The following is a 19,719-nucleotide window of genomic DNA, read 5'->3' on the forward strand; positions in this document are numbered from 1 at the left end:
GGTATAAAATGATTAAGCAGAAATGTTTAAAAATTGAAGTACAGTTGATTTACAATGTTGCATTAATTTCTGCTATACAGCAAAGTGATCCATATATATATACACACACACACACACACACACACACACACACACACACATTCTTTTATGTGTTCTTTTCTGTTATGGTTTAATCTCAGGATATTGAATATAGTTCCTTGTGCTATACAATAGGGTATTCCCTGATGGCTCAGTGGGTAAAGAATCTGCCAGCAATGCAAGAGACACAGTAGTAGACGTGGGTTAGATCCCTGAGTCAGGAAGATCCCCTGGAGGAGGAAATGGCAACCCACTCCAGTATTCCTGCCTGGCGAATCCCATGGACAGAGGAGCCTGGTAGGCTACAGTCCCTGGGGTCACAAAGACTCAGACACAACTGAGCGACTAAGCACCAGCACAGCTATCGAATAGTACCTTGTTGTAGCAGAAATATTTTCTTTCGCAAGAATAACTGACATCTAAGTGCACAGTTTGAATTATGTTATGGTCAGCTAAGGGTTCAAGAGCATCAGCTATGGGGACACAAAGACAGGCTGGAGAACAGTGAGAGACTAAGGCTGGCTGAGGGACCACCTCAAGGTGTCGAAGTGCTATTCAGTTCACTTTACAGATGTCCCATGGGTACAGATGTCAGGATTGTCTTTCTCTGAGTAGAAGCCAGCTTGTCTGAAGGCAGGATGAATTGGTAGGGAAGAGAATGGGTTCTAGAGCCAGACTGCTGGCTGGCTTACTGATGTTGATGTCAATGACCTTAACGTTATTGGCCTTAATGTCAGTAAGCTTACTGGCCTTAGTGTCAGTGACTTTAATGTTAGTGATGTAAGCCTTCCTGTTCATGTGGTTGTTGGAGGATTGCACATGGGGTATTTAAACCTGTCTGGCACACTGCTAGTTCTCACTAATTAGTAACGGCTTCTGTTGCTGATGACCAAATTAGGTACTCCTCTCTGTTCCCAGCACTTTCTTATGTAAGGTATGGTGCATCAGGGCAGCTAGCATCAAACGTGGAGTTAGTAGCAACTTAATAGCTGTGTGATCCTTGGCACCTCCCAGCAGCAACTCAATTATTTGTAAAATGAGTATAATGATATTTATCCTACTGGTCTATTGAGAAAAATCCCAATTTGTGAAAATGTTATAAAAATCAAAATTTCTGAAAGTGTTATAAATTTTATATAAAGTACTTTATATAAAGCATTTTAAGTGTTTTCCTTTTCTTTCATACTTTCACAAGTTATTTAATTCTTCAAGTCTTATCTCTCTTTTTTTAAAAAAAATCCCCTTATATTTATTTCTAAGTTCTAAATTTCACTCTCCATCAAGTGTGTTCATAAGGCATAGATCTATAGTGCTAGGAAAGCATCTCTGTAGCAGAAAAGACTGGTACACTATTTCACAGGTTAAGAAGTGCCTCTGACTTCAAGTTCCTTCAATGTGCTGAAAAGTTCGCTCAGAATGTCTAGAAAAGTTTCTTCCTTCCTCTGTATCTACATCTTTCAACATCTCACTTAAAAAAAAATGTTATTGAAGTATAGTTGACATAAAGTGTCACATTAATTTCTGCTTCACAGCACAGTGACTCGGTTATACATATATATATAAATTTTCATATTCTTTTCTTTTATGGTTTATCACAGGACGAGTATGTCACTTCTTTTCAAGACCACTTCAGTAGTCACTTCTTGATGGAAGCCTGCTGTAACATCTAGTCTGAGTTATGATTCCCTGCTCTGGGCTCCTGTTGTCCTTTGCACATATTAGTATACAATAAGGCTGTTTTCACATTATACTGTAATATTTCCTTTTCAAATCTGTGTTGTCTAGCCTACAAATACCATCATCTTGATTGTCCTGTGTGACTGACGAAGAGGATGCTTGTTATATTTGATAGATTCCTTTTTACATTTAATGAATCAGTCAGCTGTTTAATATAAACTCACCCCTTGATTTTACAACAGAGACAATCCAAAGAGCACAAACGAGTTGTCCAATATTACACAGCAGATCACAGGCAGATCGAGACTGGAACACAGGTGTCTAGGTTCTAGGTTTTATGTTCTCTCTGGGTGGACGATGAATGATCTGTGCTTGGAATGCCAGCACGATGAAGGGTTTGACACTATCATTGTGGGTAAGCACAAAGACATTATTCCTATCTGAATCTTAATGCAATGTAAAATATTTTAATGGAAGTGAATATGAAAATTTCCTGTTCATTAGCAGTGCCTTTTGAATGCATTAATAAGTACATTCTATTTCTCTGCTGATGCCTCTGTAAACCTTCTTTCATGGTAGTTGATGAGTTTAATTATTTTTGTCATGGGTGATCTCTACTATATGGGTCACTGTTTCTGTGTACTCAAGCTGTAATGTGGAATTCTCACTTGTCTGTTAATTTTTGTCATTGCGCTCTCCAGGTTTCATTGCTTCAGACATGACATCAAGACACTCCAGTACACAGTTGTGGTTGATCACACATTATCATGAAATGGGATCGCTGTACGACTACCTTCAGCTTACTACTCTGGATACAGTGAGCTGCCTGAGAATAGTGCTGTCCATAGCGAGCGGTCTCGCACATTTGCACATAGAGATCTTTGGGACCCAAGGGAAACCGGCCATTGCTCACCGAGATCTAAAAAGCAAAAACATCCTGGTTAAGAAGAATGGACAGTGTTGCATAGCAGATTTGGGTAAATTTTTTAATTTACTATTTTTTTAACTTTTGTCATGTTCCCGTTTAGCTGGGTTGCATCTTTTTCTCTCCTAACACTGTTAGGAAAAATTTCAGGAATGCAAATTGAAATGGCTTCGTGGTGAACACCTGTGTATTTACCACCTAGATTCTCCCATGAACATTTTACTGTTATCACATATCCAGCCTCCTATTTATCAGTACACCTCAGTCTTGGTACATTTCAAAGTAAACTACAGACAAAAGAGCCCTTCCTTCCGGTGGCTTCAGCATACACACCACTGTATCATTCACTGCAAGTTTTTACTTTTTTCTTTTCAGGTAAAATTTATATGTCACATTAATTGCACAGATCTTAACTCTCAGAGTTTTGACAGATGCTGTAAAGTCCAAATCCCTGTCAAGACAGAAACCTTCCTGTTACCCTAGAAAGTCATTTTGGACTGGTTCAGTTTGTTCCTGCCCCAACCCACCCTGAGAGGCAACCACTCCTGGTGCTTTCTGATTTCACAAGCCTTTACAGAAAGTCGGTACACAGTTAGATAACCTATGGAATGAGTTTATCTTTAAAATGGTATCTAAAGTTGTTCTTCTGTAACCAACGCAAAATTATTTAAATCAAAGAGGAGGGGAAAAATCCCCAAACCAATTTACCATTTGCTCTGCTGAGATATCTCATTCTTAGGTGGTAGAGTGATTCTTAATGTAGCTTTAATTGCATTATAAATAAGACTTTTCATTTACAGTGGCATTCTGTATAAAACCTACTTACCCTAGACCCCTAGAATATTGGCTGAATGATAGGCTAATGAGAACTAAATTGTAATATGGGGTCTTCATTACAGTGAACTATTGGGGATGCCCACTCTACTTGGATAAAAAATGTTTATCTTATTTTCATATCATTGTAGGTACACTAATAAAGGTTTAGGCAGTATGAGCTCTAACTACATAAATGATAAAATTGTTTGTTATTAAACACAATATTTGACATATCAGAAAACTTTCTTTTGAATCCCTTTCAAGTCCTTGTGTTCACATTGAGAAATTATTTTACAGTGTTTTCCAAGTGTGAGAAGGCATGACACTAACACTTTTGTTGTGGCAAGTTGTGGTGTAGAAGGCTGTTAGACTATGCCAGGAGTCGTGAAGCTAAGGTGGTGTGTGTTTCCCAGTTACTGACCCAGTGTTCTTATGCAGGTCCTTCCATCTGTTTACCTGCCCGAATTGCTGACCTGCTTATACTCAGTGCAGGAGTCGGGGAGCTTAGCAAGGGGGACTTCAGTGTTTGATACTGTGCCTTGTACTTCTCTGGTGTTTGAAACTTTTATAATAGTGTGTTCATGTATTAATTCATGTTACTGAAAGTCAATTATGCCTCACACGATTCTTGTGTAAGATTCAGAAATTTTATAAATGCTTTGCAAATAATCATTTAAATGGTAGATACTGTTATAGTTCAGAGGCCAAGGGAAGATGGGCAGACTGAGGCAGCTGTTGGTTTTGGTTTATGGGACTTGGGAGAAATTTGCAGCAAACCCAACTGATTAATTATTTAATTACATGTATTTTGGCCTACAGCCCTCCAATTGGATTCATGGTTTCAAATACAACTTTATGTTTTAAGGGGTATTCAGGGAAGTCGATCAGTAGTACAGGAGATTGTTCCTATGCGACCACAATTTATATTAGCTTTTTACTTTATACCTAGAAATTAAGAGTCACAATTACGTTGTTATTAATATTGCAAAACTACCAGTATTTTAGCAAAAATACTAGTATTGTATTTTCCTAACTTTTGATTATAAAAAAACTCAAACATGAAGACTGAAAAAATAGTTTGATGATCATTCATATCCACAACACCTAGATTCAACAGTTACTAAAATTTTGCCAAATTTCCTTTATCTATATGTGACTTGAGTATATATATTTGCAAATTCATTAGAAAATAAATTGTAGACATCACAATTCTTTACTCCTAAATGCTCCAAAATGAACCCCCTAGAAATACTTCTCTTGCATAATCATACTTTATCACACCTAAAAGTTACTGATTATTCTTTAATATCATTTACTATCCATTTTCAAGTTTTTCCAGTTTTTTTGAAATAGGAATTGAAGTACATGTCATTTGGTTGGTTTGTCTCTTTAGTTAGTGTAATTACTGATTATTGGGAAACGAATTACCTCTAAAACTTAGCAGCTTAGAAGAACACAAATTTATTATCTCACACAGTCAAGTCAGCAGTCTCAGAACAACTTGGGTCTGTGGTTCTGACTCATGATCTTAGAAGGGTAACAGTCAAGCTCAACTCAAGTCTATGGTTCTGGCTCAGGATCTTAGAGGGTAACAGTCATGCGGTCAGCCAGGGCTGCAAGGCATCTGAAGGCTTGCTTGGGGCTGGAGGAACCTCCAGGATGGCTCACTCTCATGCTGCTCACTCACATGCCATGCTCGGCTCCTTTTCATATGGTCCTGTTCACTGGGCTGCTGGAGTTACCTCCAACACTGTGAATGACCCCAGAGAGCAAACAGGGAAACATGTGCCTTCTATGTCCTAATCTTGAAAATAACACACACTTTTCTGCCTTATTGTCTTTGATGGTCCAGCCCCTGCTCAAGGCATGGGGAACTGAGTTTCCCCTCTTTAAGGGAGAAGTTTCAAAACACTCATGGGTATATTTTAAAACCACCACAGCTAGCATCTCTATGCCTGTTTAAATTGGACTTGTTTTGTATTCTGTTATCTTGACTGTTTGGTTCTGGAAATGGTGGAGGGGCATATATGATTTGGGAAATGTTCATAGTAGCTATGGAATCTTAGGATTGATTATAAAATTAAGGGAAAGAGGAATCAGTCTGAGTCAGACGCAGTTGCCAGTGTCTCTGGTAATTATTAAGGCTGGGATGACATGCATGCTATCTCCCGGCTGTATATGGAGTCGTCATCCCACCCATTCAGAGCCATGGACTGGGAGGAGAAGCATCCTCCACAGATGACTTGAGGGATCCCCACTGAGATACAAAGGTTTACACAGCCTGCTAACTCCACTCTGGCAATTTTCATTATTCTCAGTGTCAGAGAAATCATTTTCAGTTGGTCTGCCTATGCATCAAAAATTCCATTCTCAAATAAACCATGCGTGTATCTGTCCCTTGGTTTGTGAGGAATGTGGGTCTCTTTAGTTGGCTGAGGAATTCCGAAATGAGTCATGGCTTAAGAAAGTGCTTCAAAACCATTTAACATGAGAGCTGTGCTTTGAATCTGGGGTCAGCTTATTGTTCTCTGTACATGTGGCTGTTGAGAAAAAAGCCTGTGGGTTTGGCCCAGGTTACTGTTCAGATGGAGCTTTCCAGGTGGCTCAGTAGTAAAGAACCCACCTGTCAATTCAGGAGACGTGGGTTCGATCCCTGGGTTGGGAAGATCCCCTGGAGAAGGAAACGGCAACCCACTCCAGTATTCTTGCCTGGAGAATCCCATGGGCAGAGGAGCCTGGCGAGCTACAGTCCAGGGGGTCATAAAGAGTCGACATGAATGAGCGACTTAACAATAACAACTGTTCAGGTGAGTGGTCCTTTTTCAGGGATAGAGCAGGGCCTGAAGCAGTCGCCTCTTTGTGTCATGATAAATTACCTCAAAGTCCCTTCTTCAAACGGTTTGAAATTTGTTTGGAGACCAGTGGGAGCTGTACTGGAGCTGAGAGCTTCTTTTGAGGCTCCCATTTAACAAGTGAGTCTGTTTCCTTGTGGATTCTGAACACCAGCTTCATATTGATTTGGTGTATAATTCACTCAAAATCTTTTTGTCTCTGAGGTTCCTATATTAACTTAATACACCCAGGATGTTTCTGGCATCAGCCCTGTTTCCTGCTCTCACCTAAGTCATCACAACAGCACTCCAGGGATGACTGGGCGGGGGGCGGGGGTGTTGGGGGGAATGTGGCAGTCACCTTGAGTGCCACAAGAGGGCACAGTTGACTGGGTTGGGTTGAAAACCTTCAGCAACCCTCTGTGAGAAAGGGAGTGGGTTGACACTGTTGTCTTCTTCCTTTTAGGCCTGGCAGTCATGCATTCCCAGAGCACCAATCAGCTCGATGTGGGGAACAACCCCCGTGTGGGCACCAAACGCTACATGGCCCCCGAAGTTCTTGATGAAACCATCCAGGTGGATTGTTTTGATTCTTACAAGAGAGTCGATATTTGGGCCTTTGGACTTGTCTTGTGGGAGGTGGCCAGGCGGATGGTGAGCAATGGTAGGTAACTGATCTCATATAATGTTGTCCTTGTCTGAGTCCTCTTGATCCTGCTGCCTTTAAAAGGGCAAAGGGAATATTTAAGTCCACATTGTTCCATGAATCATATTTGTGAAGCTGTCGGCATTTATATTTGATTTATGGCTGGTCGGTGGAAGGTGCCTAAGGGCAGTCTGTTTCAACTGCATAAAAGGAGATGGTGATAGAAAAAGTATTTCTGCAAGAGACTACATATTCCTTGATTGTTGGTATTTTTCCTTCAGTCCATATTTTTCTTCTTTCCTCCATCCTCGTGATTCTGTCTTTCTCCTATTCTTCCTCCTCCTCTGCTCTTTTCCCAAGTGGTGTTTATCATGAGGAGAATGCTCAAGTAAATCTAAGGGTGAATCTTGCTATTGTAGATAAGTTTACTTCTCAAGTTTGGATTATTGAGAAGAGACTCAAGTTGCACACTAGGAATTCACTCCTTTGTAAGAAGCAGGCTGTACTTGCTGAGTAAGTGAAGTTTACATCCAGGAAGCTCTGAATAGGAGGCTCATCCTGGTCCTCGTATAACAAAGTTTCATGAAATGGTGGTGTTGCCTTAGCCACTAGGGAAGCACATATTTGTCGATAACTCTTAACCTATATTCCCTACCATAACTTTTCACCTCCGTCTTTCTTATCAGCCAAAAATACCAAAAATGCACTGTTGAACTTTAAGTTTACTGCATTCTGGAGGCAATACCTATTCTCATTCAAGTACAACATGTATCTCATCTACCCACAAAGTGGGTATCAGAGCAGCATCTCTCAAATCCACTAAATCGACCTCTTCACACCTTCACAACTGGAAGTCTTACTTCACAGAGGACACATCTGGAAATTATTCTCGGAAAGCAGATGAAAATGCTATATGTTTAAACTGATACTCATTTTCAGGAGATGCTCTGCCTTCCTGGGACCCACTGGGATCCTAGATTTAAAGTATTAGAGAATGCATGGAGTCGCAAACACAGGCTCCATCTCACCTTCCACTGATACTTTCTTGTAATGATTGAAATTCTTGGGGCAACCATAATTTTTGAGAATAACACAGCCAGAGAATAGGAGGTTCTGTGAGGGAAGTGGAATTGGGGTAACATAGTTTTAGTGTGTAATAATTTAAATTGGCAAGCCTTTGGGGTAGCGTTCCCTCCTCTGCACCGCCTCCCCCCTACCCCCAAGCAGAGTTTAACAAACTCTCTAAGGGTATCAAAGTCCTTGTTTCAGATTAAACATAAGCACGCAAACATTGTAACCTGACAGTTCTTTTAAAGATTTTTTTTTTTTTTTTTGGATGGAGTCATGAACATTTTCTTGGTAATTGTTTCTCAATTGTTGGGAGCTACTGACTTGCGTTTTGTGCCATTCAAGCGCCTTGAGAATTGTTTGCAACAGAGTGATTGTTTTGCTGATTTATAAAGTTCTGTCTGAACTTTGCCTGAAATTGCACAGCAACTTCATTTCCCCCATGTCCCTCCCTAATAATTCTTGAGAGGCTTAGAACTGAAAATCGAATTCTAATTAGTTTATCTTAAACAGGTTAGAAAAGGATTGGTGTCATAATAAACCGTGTGATGGGAAACTTGCCCCAGATGAAGAGGAAGTTAATGTTCCAAGGCCAGGATGGTAGCAATCCAGCTGTGGGTGCTGGAGCTGTGCCAGGCCAGCCTGTGTGATGAAAGCTGAACTTGGCAGAAACTCGGGACTTGGGCTTTGTAAGAACTCGTGTTGCAAATTCGTTCCCTGTGTCACAGGCTTAAACCCAAATGGCTTTTGAAGATCAGCTGTGATTAATAGGAGTCAGTTGGAAATTAGAGTCATTGGTTTAAAATGTAGCTCAACAAATCATAGTTTTCTCAGTCTATCTTCTAACATTATTTCTGAAAATCGTGAAGGGTAGAGGGAGAGAGACTATTTTGGATGTTTTCTGATTTCCTGATCTCCTACTTACATCATGGTTTAGATTGTTCTCTGTTTCCTAAACTTTTGTGGGTTGAGCTACTGTTCTGTGGTTTGATTTTTAGGGGGTGGTTAAGTCTCATTTTAAATCAGCCACTGTCCCTTGACAATGACTAATTTGGTATTTCCCTCTTTCTCGAGTTTCCCTTCTCCCATGAATATGTACATACACAAAGACAGAAATTAGTTTATCCAAACTCAAACTTGTGAGTGTTCAAGGCTGCTTGCAGATAGATCTATTAATATTTAGTATTATTATTATCCCCAAACAGAAAAATGAGTAGGATTTGCCTTTGCCTTGCAACGTTCACGCTTCTTTCGCCTTCTTCTTTATGCAAGCACATATATATTATATATTTTACTTAGTTGTAATTCTGTAATTCTTAGATATAGTTTGTATCTTCTTCATTTGTGGTTTTTTAATGTTAATCTGTTTTCATTTTTGGCGGTCATATTAATGGTCAGTTCATGAATTTAACTGTTTCCATATTGTTAGATATCCTGTCTCCTCCATATGGGGCCAATAGTAGATGTCTTTCTTCATATAACTTTTTCATTTAGGGAATTATTCTTAATCTGAGACAAAGTAGACCTATTAGGTCAAAGAATATGGATGTTTTTATGGCTTGACGCATATTGCCAAATTGCTTTCCATAAGAGTTGTTCTAATTTACAATATCCCACTCACCCCAGGGTGTGATGTACCTATTTCACTTTCTTACTAGCTTTAAGAACTGACATTAAAAGGATATATATTTTTGAAATTATTGCATATTAAATGTACCTCATTTAAATATATGAATATCTTATCTTAGGAAGGTCATTATAATTATGTGTCCTTTGAGTTCCTGAGTCCATTGTAAAAATTGATGACCAGATAGTTCTCCTGGAGCAATGTGATCCTCAAGTGAACCATGAGTATAAAAATATGTCGCATTTTATATTTTCATGGGAACTTTACATTTCTTTGCTACTAATAATAAACTTCATGCTGTGTCTGTACAGGAAATGAAAGTTCAGTCCATTTTCGCATCTGAAATTATCTCAGTAGTGTCTTTTGGAATTTACTGTTTGTGTTTAGTTTGATACTGAATTTGGAATTGGTCAGAAGGAAAACCATTTTCTCACCTTTTCCGGGTGAACTTTCTATGTGGATCTAAGGCAGGGTTTTGCTTGGATCACTAGTGCTTAAGCTGCAAAGTGTGCAGTAGGATCACCTAGAAACACAGACTACTGAACCGCCCCCACCAAGTCTCCGATTAATAGGTCTGGGGCTGGACCCAGGATTTTGTTTTCTAACAGGGCCCCAGGTGATGCTGTGCTGTAGTCAGCGACTGTACTCTGGAGATCTCAGGTAAAAATGGAACATATTCTATCAGTCTCAATCAGGCCAGGAAATAAAGACTGTCCCTAGGATGCTGATAGAGCCTGTGTACGCAGGATTTCTTGGTTTGTGTTCTGATACGCGAAACTTGCTCTCTTCCAAGCCAAAGCAGGGTCCCTTTCTCCTTTCAGTCTTGTAGCTAGGGCGTGGCCTTTCTTTCTGGAGTTTGGCTACTTCTCCGGCAGCATTCTTCCTTCCTTTAATATCCAGTTCTGCAGACACACTACTTTCTGGTCACCTGGATTCAGTGTGGCATGGAGACAGAACTTGACATGTGGACACCATAGGTATGTGGGTGCCTCACAGCTCTTCACTTGTGCCGCTTAGCTTTGGGTCTGATCAAAATACCTCTAGTAGCCCCAGCCAAGCATCCTGCAGCCGTTCCTTCTTGGGATCAGAAGTCCCTTCTCTGAAGCCTCAGCTTTCAGTGTTTAGAACCCTGTGTGTAGAAACAGCAGAGCTGTGTTGCTCTAATACTGTGGTCATCTGCTTTTGGCTTTAAAAACTGAAATGATCTTCATTGTCCCTCCTTTGGCACACCTTTGACTGTAGCATCATCCAAGCAGCATGAGCCTCTGTTATACCCCTCACGTGTCTCCTCTTCCCTGCCCACAGGAGGGTTCTGCAGACACATTTTTGTTGCCCTGTGACTGGCTTTATTTAGTGATGGAATCCAGTGTGTCAAAAAGCATTTGTATTGAAAAAACCCTGCTGGCCAAGCTACGTCTCTTAATGGGGTGTGGACTAGGAAATGCTTGTTAGAAGAAGCTTATGTTTGGCACACATGCTTTGGAAAACCTCTTCTGTGAGTCCTTGGACTTGCCAAGGAGCCATGTGTGCATGTCGTTCCTAAGCACAATGGGCTTGTGTACAGAAACCACGGCTCGCGTTTCTTCAGCAACTTCCCAGTGTGTTTCATGAATTTATTCACTACTTCAGTGTCTATTAAGGTTTGAACAAAGGGGAGAAACATATTAGAGAAATTTTTAAGTATTCAAGTGATTTCTTTCAGGTTTGTCTGAGGCTTTAAGTGTGGGTTTGGGGCAGGAATATGGAGGTGGAGTAGGAAGGAAGGATTTTTTTCATGATTCCTGGAATTTTATGGCCTTGAGTTAAAGGTCTAGACCAGAGGAGGGCAGTTAATTGACCTCACGACAGAATAACGAGAGGCCAGCAGAACTTTACTGGGTGATGTTTGCTGTTTACTGGTCTCTCTCCTTGACACACCTTTCAGAGCAGCCCTCCACCAAGGCAAGCCTCTGTGATGTCAACCTTCTAACAGCCCCGGCATAAAGTGAATGATGCATTCTTCTTCTTGTAAGGGCTCCACAGCCAGCAAATGCTTGGATCTCTAGTGGAGCATCTCCCTCTAGGTTGAGGTATGTGAGATGTAAGGTGTCTGGTCATAGCTTAACTCAGAACATAGCTGCACATCTCTCGTAGGCCCTTTGACGTCTCCTCTGACAACTGTAGCGTCAATCAGTATTTTTAGTAGGGCTCGGCGGGGCAGCAGTCTCTGAATCATTTGCTGTGGTGCTATTTCTTTGCTGGGAATCCCAGTAGTGGACATGACTTTTTAACGGATTTCAGAGGATGCATTTAGTCTTGACTTTGATGTACGTGGTTCCACAGGCCCATGAACTGGAGTGGGGGTGGCGGGATGAGGTCATCGCTGCCACATGTGTACTTTGCTCAGCAGAGAACAGAGCTGTCCTTCCAACTGTGTTCCTGTTTCAGAAAGGTGCACCTCCCTTGGGGAGAAAAAGGGCTTCCCAGCAAGTGCGCCCTGTTGGTTTACAGGTGTGACTCTCTGAAATCTCTGGCAGTGAGGCAGGGTCGAGGGGAACTGGGACTGGAACCCCATGGCTGTCATCACTCTCATGGCTGTGAGAGTGCCATCCATTTGTCTGTCAGTCGTTTTTTATGTGGGCCATGGCGTGAAAACAGGGGGTCTGAAACCCTCCTATGAGGAGCGTTAAGCAAAGTAACACAAGTAGATTTTTTTTTTTTTTTAAGACAAGTAACATTTTTCATTTATTTTTAAAAATATATTTATTTGGCTGTGCTGCATCTTAGCTGTGGCATGTGAGATCTAGTTTCTGACCAGGGATTGAACCCCAGCCCCTTGCATTGGGAGCACAGCGTCTTGGCCACCGGCTCACCAGGCAAGTCTCAATAGATACATGTTTTTGAATCTTGTTCCTACCATGAAAAAATGCGTCTCTGAAAACACTGCTTCCCAAGATTCTTTCATACATGTAATGCCTTAATGATCTTTTTCCTATCCGAGTGCCATTTGTACCATTATTTTCTTAATCGTTGGAAATTTTTCAAACATTTCTTTTTAAAAGGAGATGAATGTCACTACCAGAAGTGGGAAAGCCAGTATCCCATGACATTAAATGGAAGATAATGTTAAAAATACATATACAGTTATTTAATTAAGATGAAAAAGTTTTGTCTGTGAACTGTTTTCTCACAGGTCATCCCTGAAGGAAGCACCATATTAACTTAGAGATTTTTCAGAAGCTAACCATAAAGCACTCTGATTCAATGTAAAATGGCTTTAGTTGTAATGTCCTAGTTTCTGAAGGGTTTTATAATCCCTGTAGGCATTAACTGTTAATGGTAGCACTCTGTCTGTATGTCGGTGCTGAGGATTCTGCTTCCCTCACCTGTCACTTGGACGTGTCCACGCAAGTTGTGGGGCAGTGGAGAGAGTGAGCCCACTGTTGTGATGAGATGTACGCACTGTCCCATCCGGGGCTTGTTGGGAAGAGATCTAGAATACTAACAGGGAAATGGATTCTGGTTTGTCATTAATTAGCAGTGTGCTTAGACAAGTACATTTTCCCTGAGTGGGCCTCAGTTTCTTCTTCTGAAGGAAAAGAAGGCTGTGATCTGCCTGACTCTAACATCGCATGGATGTATTATTTTTTTCTTTTAATTAATTACTGGATATTGGAGTATAATCCAATATTATACAGCGCAGTGTTAGTTTCTGGTATACCATGAAGTGAATCAGCCATGTGCATACATATATGCCCTCTGTCCCACTCCCCACCCACCTCTCTAGTCATCACAGAACGCCGACCTGAGCTCCCTGTGCTATGCAGCAGCTCCATGCTGTATCTTTGCCTCACCTTCAGATTGTTCAAATTATAGCTCACTCTACAAACCCTTATCTGCAATTGAAAAAAATCCCCCAAACTTTGAAAGCCAAATGGTTCGGGTATGGAGGATCACAAGGCAGGCCTTGTTTCTGGATGCTTGCATTTTCAGAAAGACCCCTCTGGTGTTTCATGTGGTTTGAAGCCCTGTCCAGGGCATTCTTGAGATCGTGATGTGTCCTGCACAGGTGTTAGAACTAAGGCCTGGCAATTAAGGCTTTTACTTAGAACCATGCAGTGAATTAATGCCAGGGATATTGTTGGTAAAGGTATATCTGCTCCAGAGAAAAATGTCACTTAGATATATGTCCAGGAATAAAACTAATTGTATAAATCAGATACACATGTCCAAAGTTGTAGGGGAAGAGGTTACGGATAATTTCTCTGACTCTTCCCATGGCTCTTGACGTTTCACCCCCCAACGTGAAGAAGCAAGGCCTGGCAGGCTCTGTCCCCCTTGACCACTCCTGGAGAGCTCCTCTCCTGCTGTGCTCCTGGATCCTTTGTTGCTGTACCACTCCTTTGGCACTTGAAGCGCTTTGTATTTTTAGTCCCTTTTGCTGAGTGCTGCTGTTCTCTTCGCTGGCTCACGATTTGGCAGTTGCTTATTGGGTGCTACTGTAAAAGGACTGGAAATCCACTTGTTTTCTGGCAGAAGAGGAATAGTTGTAAGTAACTTCCTGCCTCGACAACATGAGTCACTTCACAGCCTAACCTTGACCTCTCACCCTGCCCACCACATGTGCACCCATATCAGCCAAGAGAACGTCCCTGCCCCTCTCCAACATGGAAGGATCATTGTAAACCCCTTGTCTTTGTCCCATATCCCCTCTTATGCTCCCCCTGCCTAGAGTGCCCCCTCTCCTTGGTGTGTTCTTGTCCCGTAGTCTTTCTCGACAACTCATCTCTCGGTTCCCTCAAGTCCTGGCTCCCAGAAAGTTTCTTATGCTTCCGTGGCACCAGCTTTATGTCTGGTGCTTAAACCACACAGGTGGCGTGGTTTAATTCTCTAAAACACCCTGAGCACCGCATCCCCCACCTCTTCTCCCTACTCCTAGTTTATATTTTTTTCCATATTCTATTATTTTCATCACCAACATCACATCTTTATTTGTATATCCTTAGTCAGTCCAACCAGTCCACCCTAAAGGAGATCAGTCCTGGGTGTTCATTGGAAGGACTGATGCTGAGGCTGAAACTCCAGTACTTTGGCCACCTGATGTGAAGAGTTGACTCACTGGAGAAGACTCTCATGCTGGGAGGGATTGGGGGCAGGAGGAGAAGGGGACGACAGAGGATGAGATGGCTGGATGGCATCACCGACTCGGTGGACATGAGTTTGAGTGAACTCTGGGAGTTGATGATGGACAGGGAGGCCTGGCGTGCTGGAAGTGCAAAGGACAGCCTCTGGATCACACAGTTTAAGGGATTAAAGTGGTTTTTAAGCCAATTTGGAAACTAGCAAGTAAAACTTAGAACATCTATCCTTGCCTTTCAAGATATATAAAGGGGTAAAACACAATTTTTTTTTTTTTTAAACAAGATTTCCATTATCTAAGCAAAAAAAGAGAGGGGCTTGTCCTCATCTTCCACTAGAGTTCCTTGAAAACTGAGAGCATGTCTTATACTTTTATCATCCTCAATGTTTAGTATGATGTTCCACACATGGTTGGTATGTAATATACTTTGAAATAATTGCTTTCCTTGACCAGAGGGAGTTCCAGATGATGGTGGAGTTTAATCCCAGACTTATTTTATTCTGCAGAAGCATGATCAACATTAGAGGGAGAGAGTCAACCATTTGTCCAATGGTTGACAAGAGATGTGACTAACTCCCAGACATAATGAATTAAAGTCTCTTTAAACTTGATTCCTTTTGTTAAAAATGGCAGTTAAAATTAAAATATGGAGAACTATAAACCCAAAAGAAAACTTAATCTTTGTATAGTGAAATTTACTGTTGAGTATTCCCAAATTCTGTTTTAAAAATCGTTAACTGTACTTTTGCATTTACATAAAAATTCAACTTCATAGTTGTATAACCCTTCCCAAGCTGGCTAGGCAAATTACTCCCAAATGGCTATCATGCTAGATTTTTAAAGAATGCTAAAGTAGGCACAATCCTACTGTTTCTTATAAATTCATGTGGTGCTTATAAAGGTATAAATTATCTTGCAGGTCTGTGTTCAGCTCTATTTTATGTGATGTCTTCTAGTAATATGTGTATTGAAAAGAATTAAAATATTTTTTGAATGCTTCCTAGGGACCTGACTAGAGCAGTAGTAGATAAGGCCTCTGAGATGAAGTATCTTAAGTCGTCTTTTGAAAGCAGGGATTTATGCCCAATCTGAACTGTTTATGATTTGCCAGGAAAGGTGTTAATCCACTGACTAGTACACATTACAAACACAGTCAAGCAATGTGGGTAAGTTAGATTTAAAAATATCAATTATAATTTTTAAATCTAATTTAGACTACATTCCATTTTTAAAATAAATCTATGAAGTTCAACAAAACTGTAGTATTTAACAGATGTTCCTTATCATGACTAATGTTTTCCATAAATGGTTTGTATTTATATGGGATCTTTTAGAACAGCTTCTCACTGTTAATTTCTTTGACAAATGAAAAGGAGATTGCAAAACAGTTATCTTCCCGTCTGTGCCAATAACCGATCTCGTAGGTATTTAGGAAGAGAAGTTACATGGAGGGAGAGGCAGTAAACCAGGGAATCCACTAGCCGCATTGTTGAGGCCTTTGATGATGGAAAAAAAGTAATGGATTTCCTGGGGTTTATTTCTATAAAGAAAAGAATCCATTTTCTCATTCCAAATCATTTCTTTAAATTTTTCTGTTTGTGGAACTACTTTTCTTTGCAAAGAGTAAGGAACTGATGTAATTTTGCTAAGGAAAAAGATTTCCAAGGCATTGAAAACCATGCCGGAGCAGAAATTAGCCACTTTCATAATTGCCTGGGAGTGAGGAAGAGTTCATTCTTTTTAGCCATTCTTCTCCTTTCCAATGACTGTCCTCCACATTTTATTTTGTTCTAAGAGGAAATAATAGAACCATCAGACAGACAGCTGTGAATGACAGAGGGTACTTAGAACATACTGGATAAATGAGGAAATTGCATTTCATATTACATATTTGCATCCTCCGAAGGGGATGGATTATTTCACAGCAGTGACTTTTTCCCTAATAACAGAAAGGGGTATTTTGCTGATGGTTTTGGATTATTTACCTCTAGCTCTAGTTCATGAACTGCATTTCATTTCAGTTATGGTTTGAAGTTACTAGAGTCATGTACCTTCTTTAGGTATCTTGACCCTATTTAATCAAAGAGATTCTCTTTGAGTAGCAGTCACATTTTCTTCTAAACAGTTTTTGCCCTTAAGTCCTCTGCAGGGCTTCCTTCCTTTGCTTTGTTTTCCACGTATTTTTTTAAGACCTACCTGTAGCTTTTAGGATCATCTTGAAGTTTGAGAAAGGTGATCAGTACTTTTTCTTTTTTTTCTGCATTGTATCCTGTGATGCCCATCAATAATACCCTGGAAACCTCTATTCTTTTGCTAACCAACACAATTCTTGTCCATGTATGAAGGTATTGTGGAGGATTACAAGCCACCATTCTATGATGTGGTTCCCAATGACCCAAGTTTTGAAGATATGAGGAAGGTAGTCTGTGTGGATCAACAGAGGCCTAACATACCCAACAGATGGTTCTCAGACCCGGTAAGAGTACTATGCTTGCTTCATTTCAGAGCTATACTGTCCTTACACTTGTATACAATTCTATACATACCAGAGTTTCAGCTGGTAGAGTGATCTGTTCTGTTGCTTTCTCTCCCTATTTTATGTAAAAGGGCTTTAGACCTAGTAGAACAGGTTCACAAAGTGGTCTCATTCTTGAAAGAGCTACATCGATAAATCCTGATAACAAATGACAATATTCACAAGATTTTCTACCCTTGACGAGCTCCAGGAATTGGGAGAGTCATTACTATGCCACTAGCCCTAGGGCTGCAGTTTCACCTGTAAACCAAGAGACTTGAATTAATGCTTTTAAATTCTTTTCTGTCTCTGCATATCTGAAATTCCAAACATAGGCTGTTTAATGCTGCCAATCCTTAATTGCTGTTGTTGAGTAGTAATAACAAATCGTAAGACATTGAGAAATGACCCTATTTGCATATTTCAGTATTAACTCTTAGTACTATGGCTTTTAATACCCATAAAACCATCAAGGGGTCCAGACTGGTGTATGTAATTGACTTGATAAAGTCAGATGGTAGCATTAAGACACTCAAGAGTGGCTTCTTTACCAGTGGCCAAGGCTTTGATTATTGTGTAAGGAAGATGGTAATAATATCACAAGACCTGCAGAGCCCTGCAAAATGGTTGGCATAACATCTGCCCAGTTTCTTATTCACTGTGGTGTTGGTTCTTTCTCTCCTCAGACATTAACCTCCCTGGCCAAGCTGATGAAAGAATGCTGGTATCAAAATCCATCTGCCAGACTCACAGCCCTGCGTATCAAAAAGACTTTGACCAAAATTGATAATTCCCTAGACAAATTGAAAACTGACTGTTGACATTTTCATGGTGTCAAGAAGGAAGATCTGACATTATTGTTGTCCAGCTGGGACCTATTGCTGGCCTGACTGGATATCAGAACAGAATCCATCTGTCTCCCTCCCCGAATGGCTGCTTTGACAAGGCAGACATCTTACTCGGCTGTGTGCTGGGGAAGACACCAAAACCACCCTAACCTCGCTCAATGACTGTGACCTGGGCATTTCACAAACTGTTCACACTGCAGAGACTTAACGTTGGACAGACAATGTTGCAAAGGTAGGGAACTGGAGGAACACAGAGAAATCCTAAAAGAGATCTGGGCATTAAGACAGTGGCTTTGCATATCTTCACAGGTCTCCTAGACACTCCCCACGGGAAACTCAAGGAGGTGGTGAATTTTTAATCAGCAATATTGCCTGTGCTTCTCTTCTTTATTGCACTAGGAATTCTTTGCATTCCTTACTTGCACTGTTACTCTTAATTTTAAAGACCCAACTTGCCAAAATGTTGGCTGTGTACTCCACTGGTCTGTCTTTGGATAATAGGAATTCAATTTGGCAAAACAAAATGTAATGTCAGACTTTGCTGCATTTTACACATGTGCTGATGTTTACAATGATGCTGAACATTAGGAATTGTTTATACACAACTTTGCAAATTATTTATTACTTGTGCAGGTAGCAGTTTTTACAAAACTGCTGCATGCATATGTTAAAGCTTATTTTTATGTGGTCTTATGATTTTATTACCAAAATGTTTTTAACACTATACTCTGAAATGGACATTTTCTTTTATTATCTGTTAAATTCACATTTTAAGTGCTTCACATTTATATGTGTGTAGACTGTAACTTTTTTTCAGTTCATATGCAGAACGTATTTAGCCATTACCCACGTGACACCACCGAATATATTACTGATTTAGAAGCAAAGATTTCAGTAGAATTTTAGTCCTGAACGCTGTGGGGAAAATGCATTTTCTTCGGAATTATCCATTATGTGCATTTAAACTCTGCCAGAAAAAAATAACTATTTTGTTTTAATCTACTTTTTGTATTTAGTAGTTATTTGTATAAATTAAATAAAATGTTTTCAAGTCAAAGTGAATTTTGTTCAACATAAAAAAATCTACATATTATAAGGCATTTTCTTATGGAAACAGAAGCACAAAACTAATTTGTAAGTCAAATTTGCATTTAAAGTCTACTAATGAACTTTAAGGTTCTAAGGAGGATGCCCTCCATCTTAAATTTGGTACCAGAAAATTTAAACTTTGTAGGGTGGAGGGGCTGCAATTTTATTTTTTTCTTAGGTTTGTTACCCCACTACAAAGCTGGGGAAACTGACTGACCTGCCTCCTTAGAAAGAGACTTGTGAATGTAAGTGGAAAGAAGAAGGTCGAAGCATTTTGTTTCGTGTAAAGATCCTGTGTGAGGGAAAGCAGTCTTTGGCATCTTACCTACATTTGCTGCTTGGGGAGAGTTGGTTGTTGGCTTTTTTAACTTGTGTTTAATGGGGTTTAAAATGTAGGGTTTAGAGTAACTCAGAGTAGAGGTGTTAAAATTCTGGAATGTTCACCAGAGGTAAGTTAATAACTTCATTAGTATACATTTA

At 40.2% G+C, this 19,719-nt stretch overlaps 1 protein-coding gene across 1 annotated transcript in view; it reads left to right on the forward strand.

Annotated features, from left to right (window-relative positions):
• Positions 1-19,212, forward strand: part of ACVR1 (activin A receptor type 1) — a 131,266-nt gene extending 112,054 nt beyond the window's left edge. Inside the window, exons 8-11 of the mRNA XM_027560249.1 lie at positions 2,457-2,732; positions 6,794-6,991; positions 17,133-17,263; positions 17,989-19,212. Coding sequence (XP_027416050.1) covers positions 2,457-2,732; positions 6,794-6,991; positions 17,133-17,263; positions 17,989-18,123 — 740 coding nt within the window. The 3' untranslated portion in view covers positions 18,124-19,212. The remainder of the gene's footprint in view (positions 1-2,456; positions 2,733-6,793; positions 6,992-17,132; positions 17,264-17,988) is intronic.
• Positions 19,213-19,719: the final 507 nt, after the last annotated feature.

Source organism: Bos indicus x Bos taurus, chromosome 2 (assembly GCF_003369695.1).
Source record: "Bos indicus x Bos taurus breed Angus x Brahman F1 hybrid chromosome 2, Bos_hybrid_MaternalHap_v2.0, whole genome shotgun sequence".
Classification (NCBI taxonomy): Eukaryota; Metazoa; Chordata; class Mammalia; order Artiodactyla; family Bovidae; genus Bos; species Bos indicus x Bos taurus.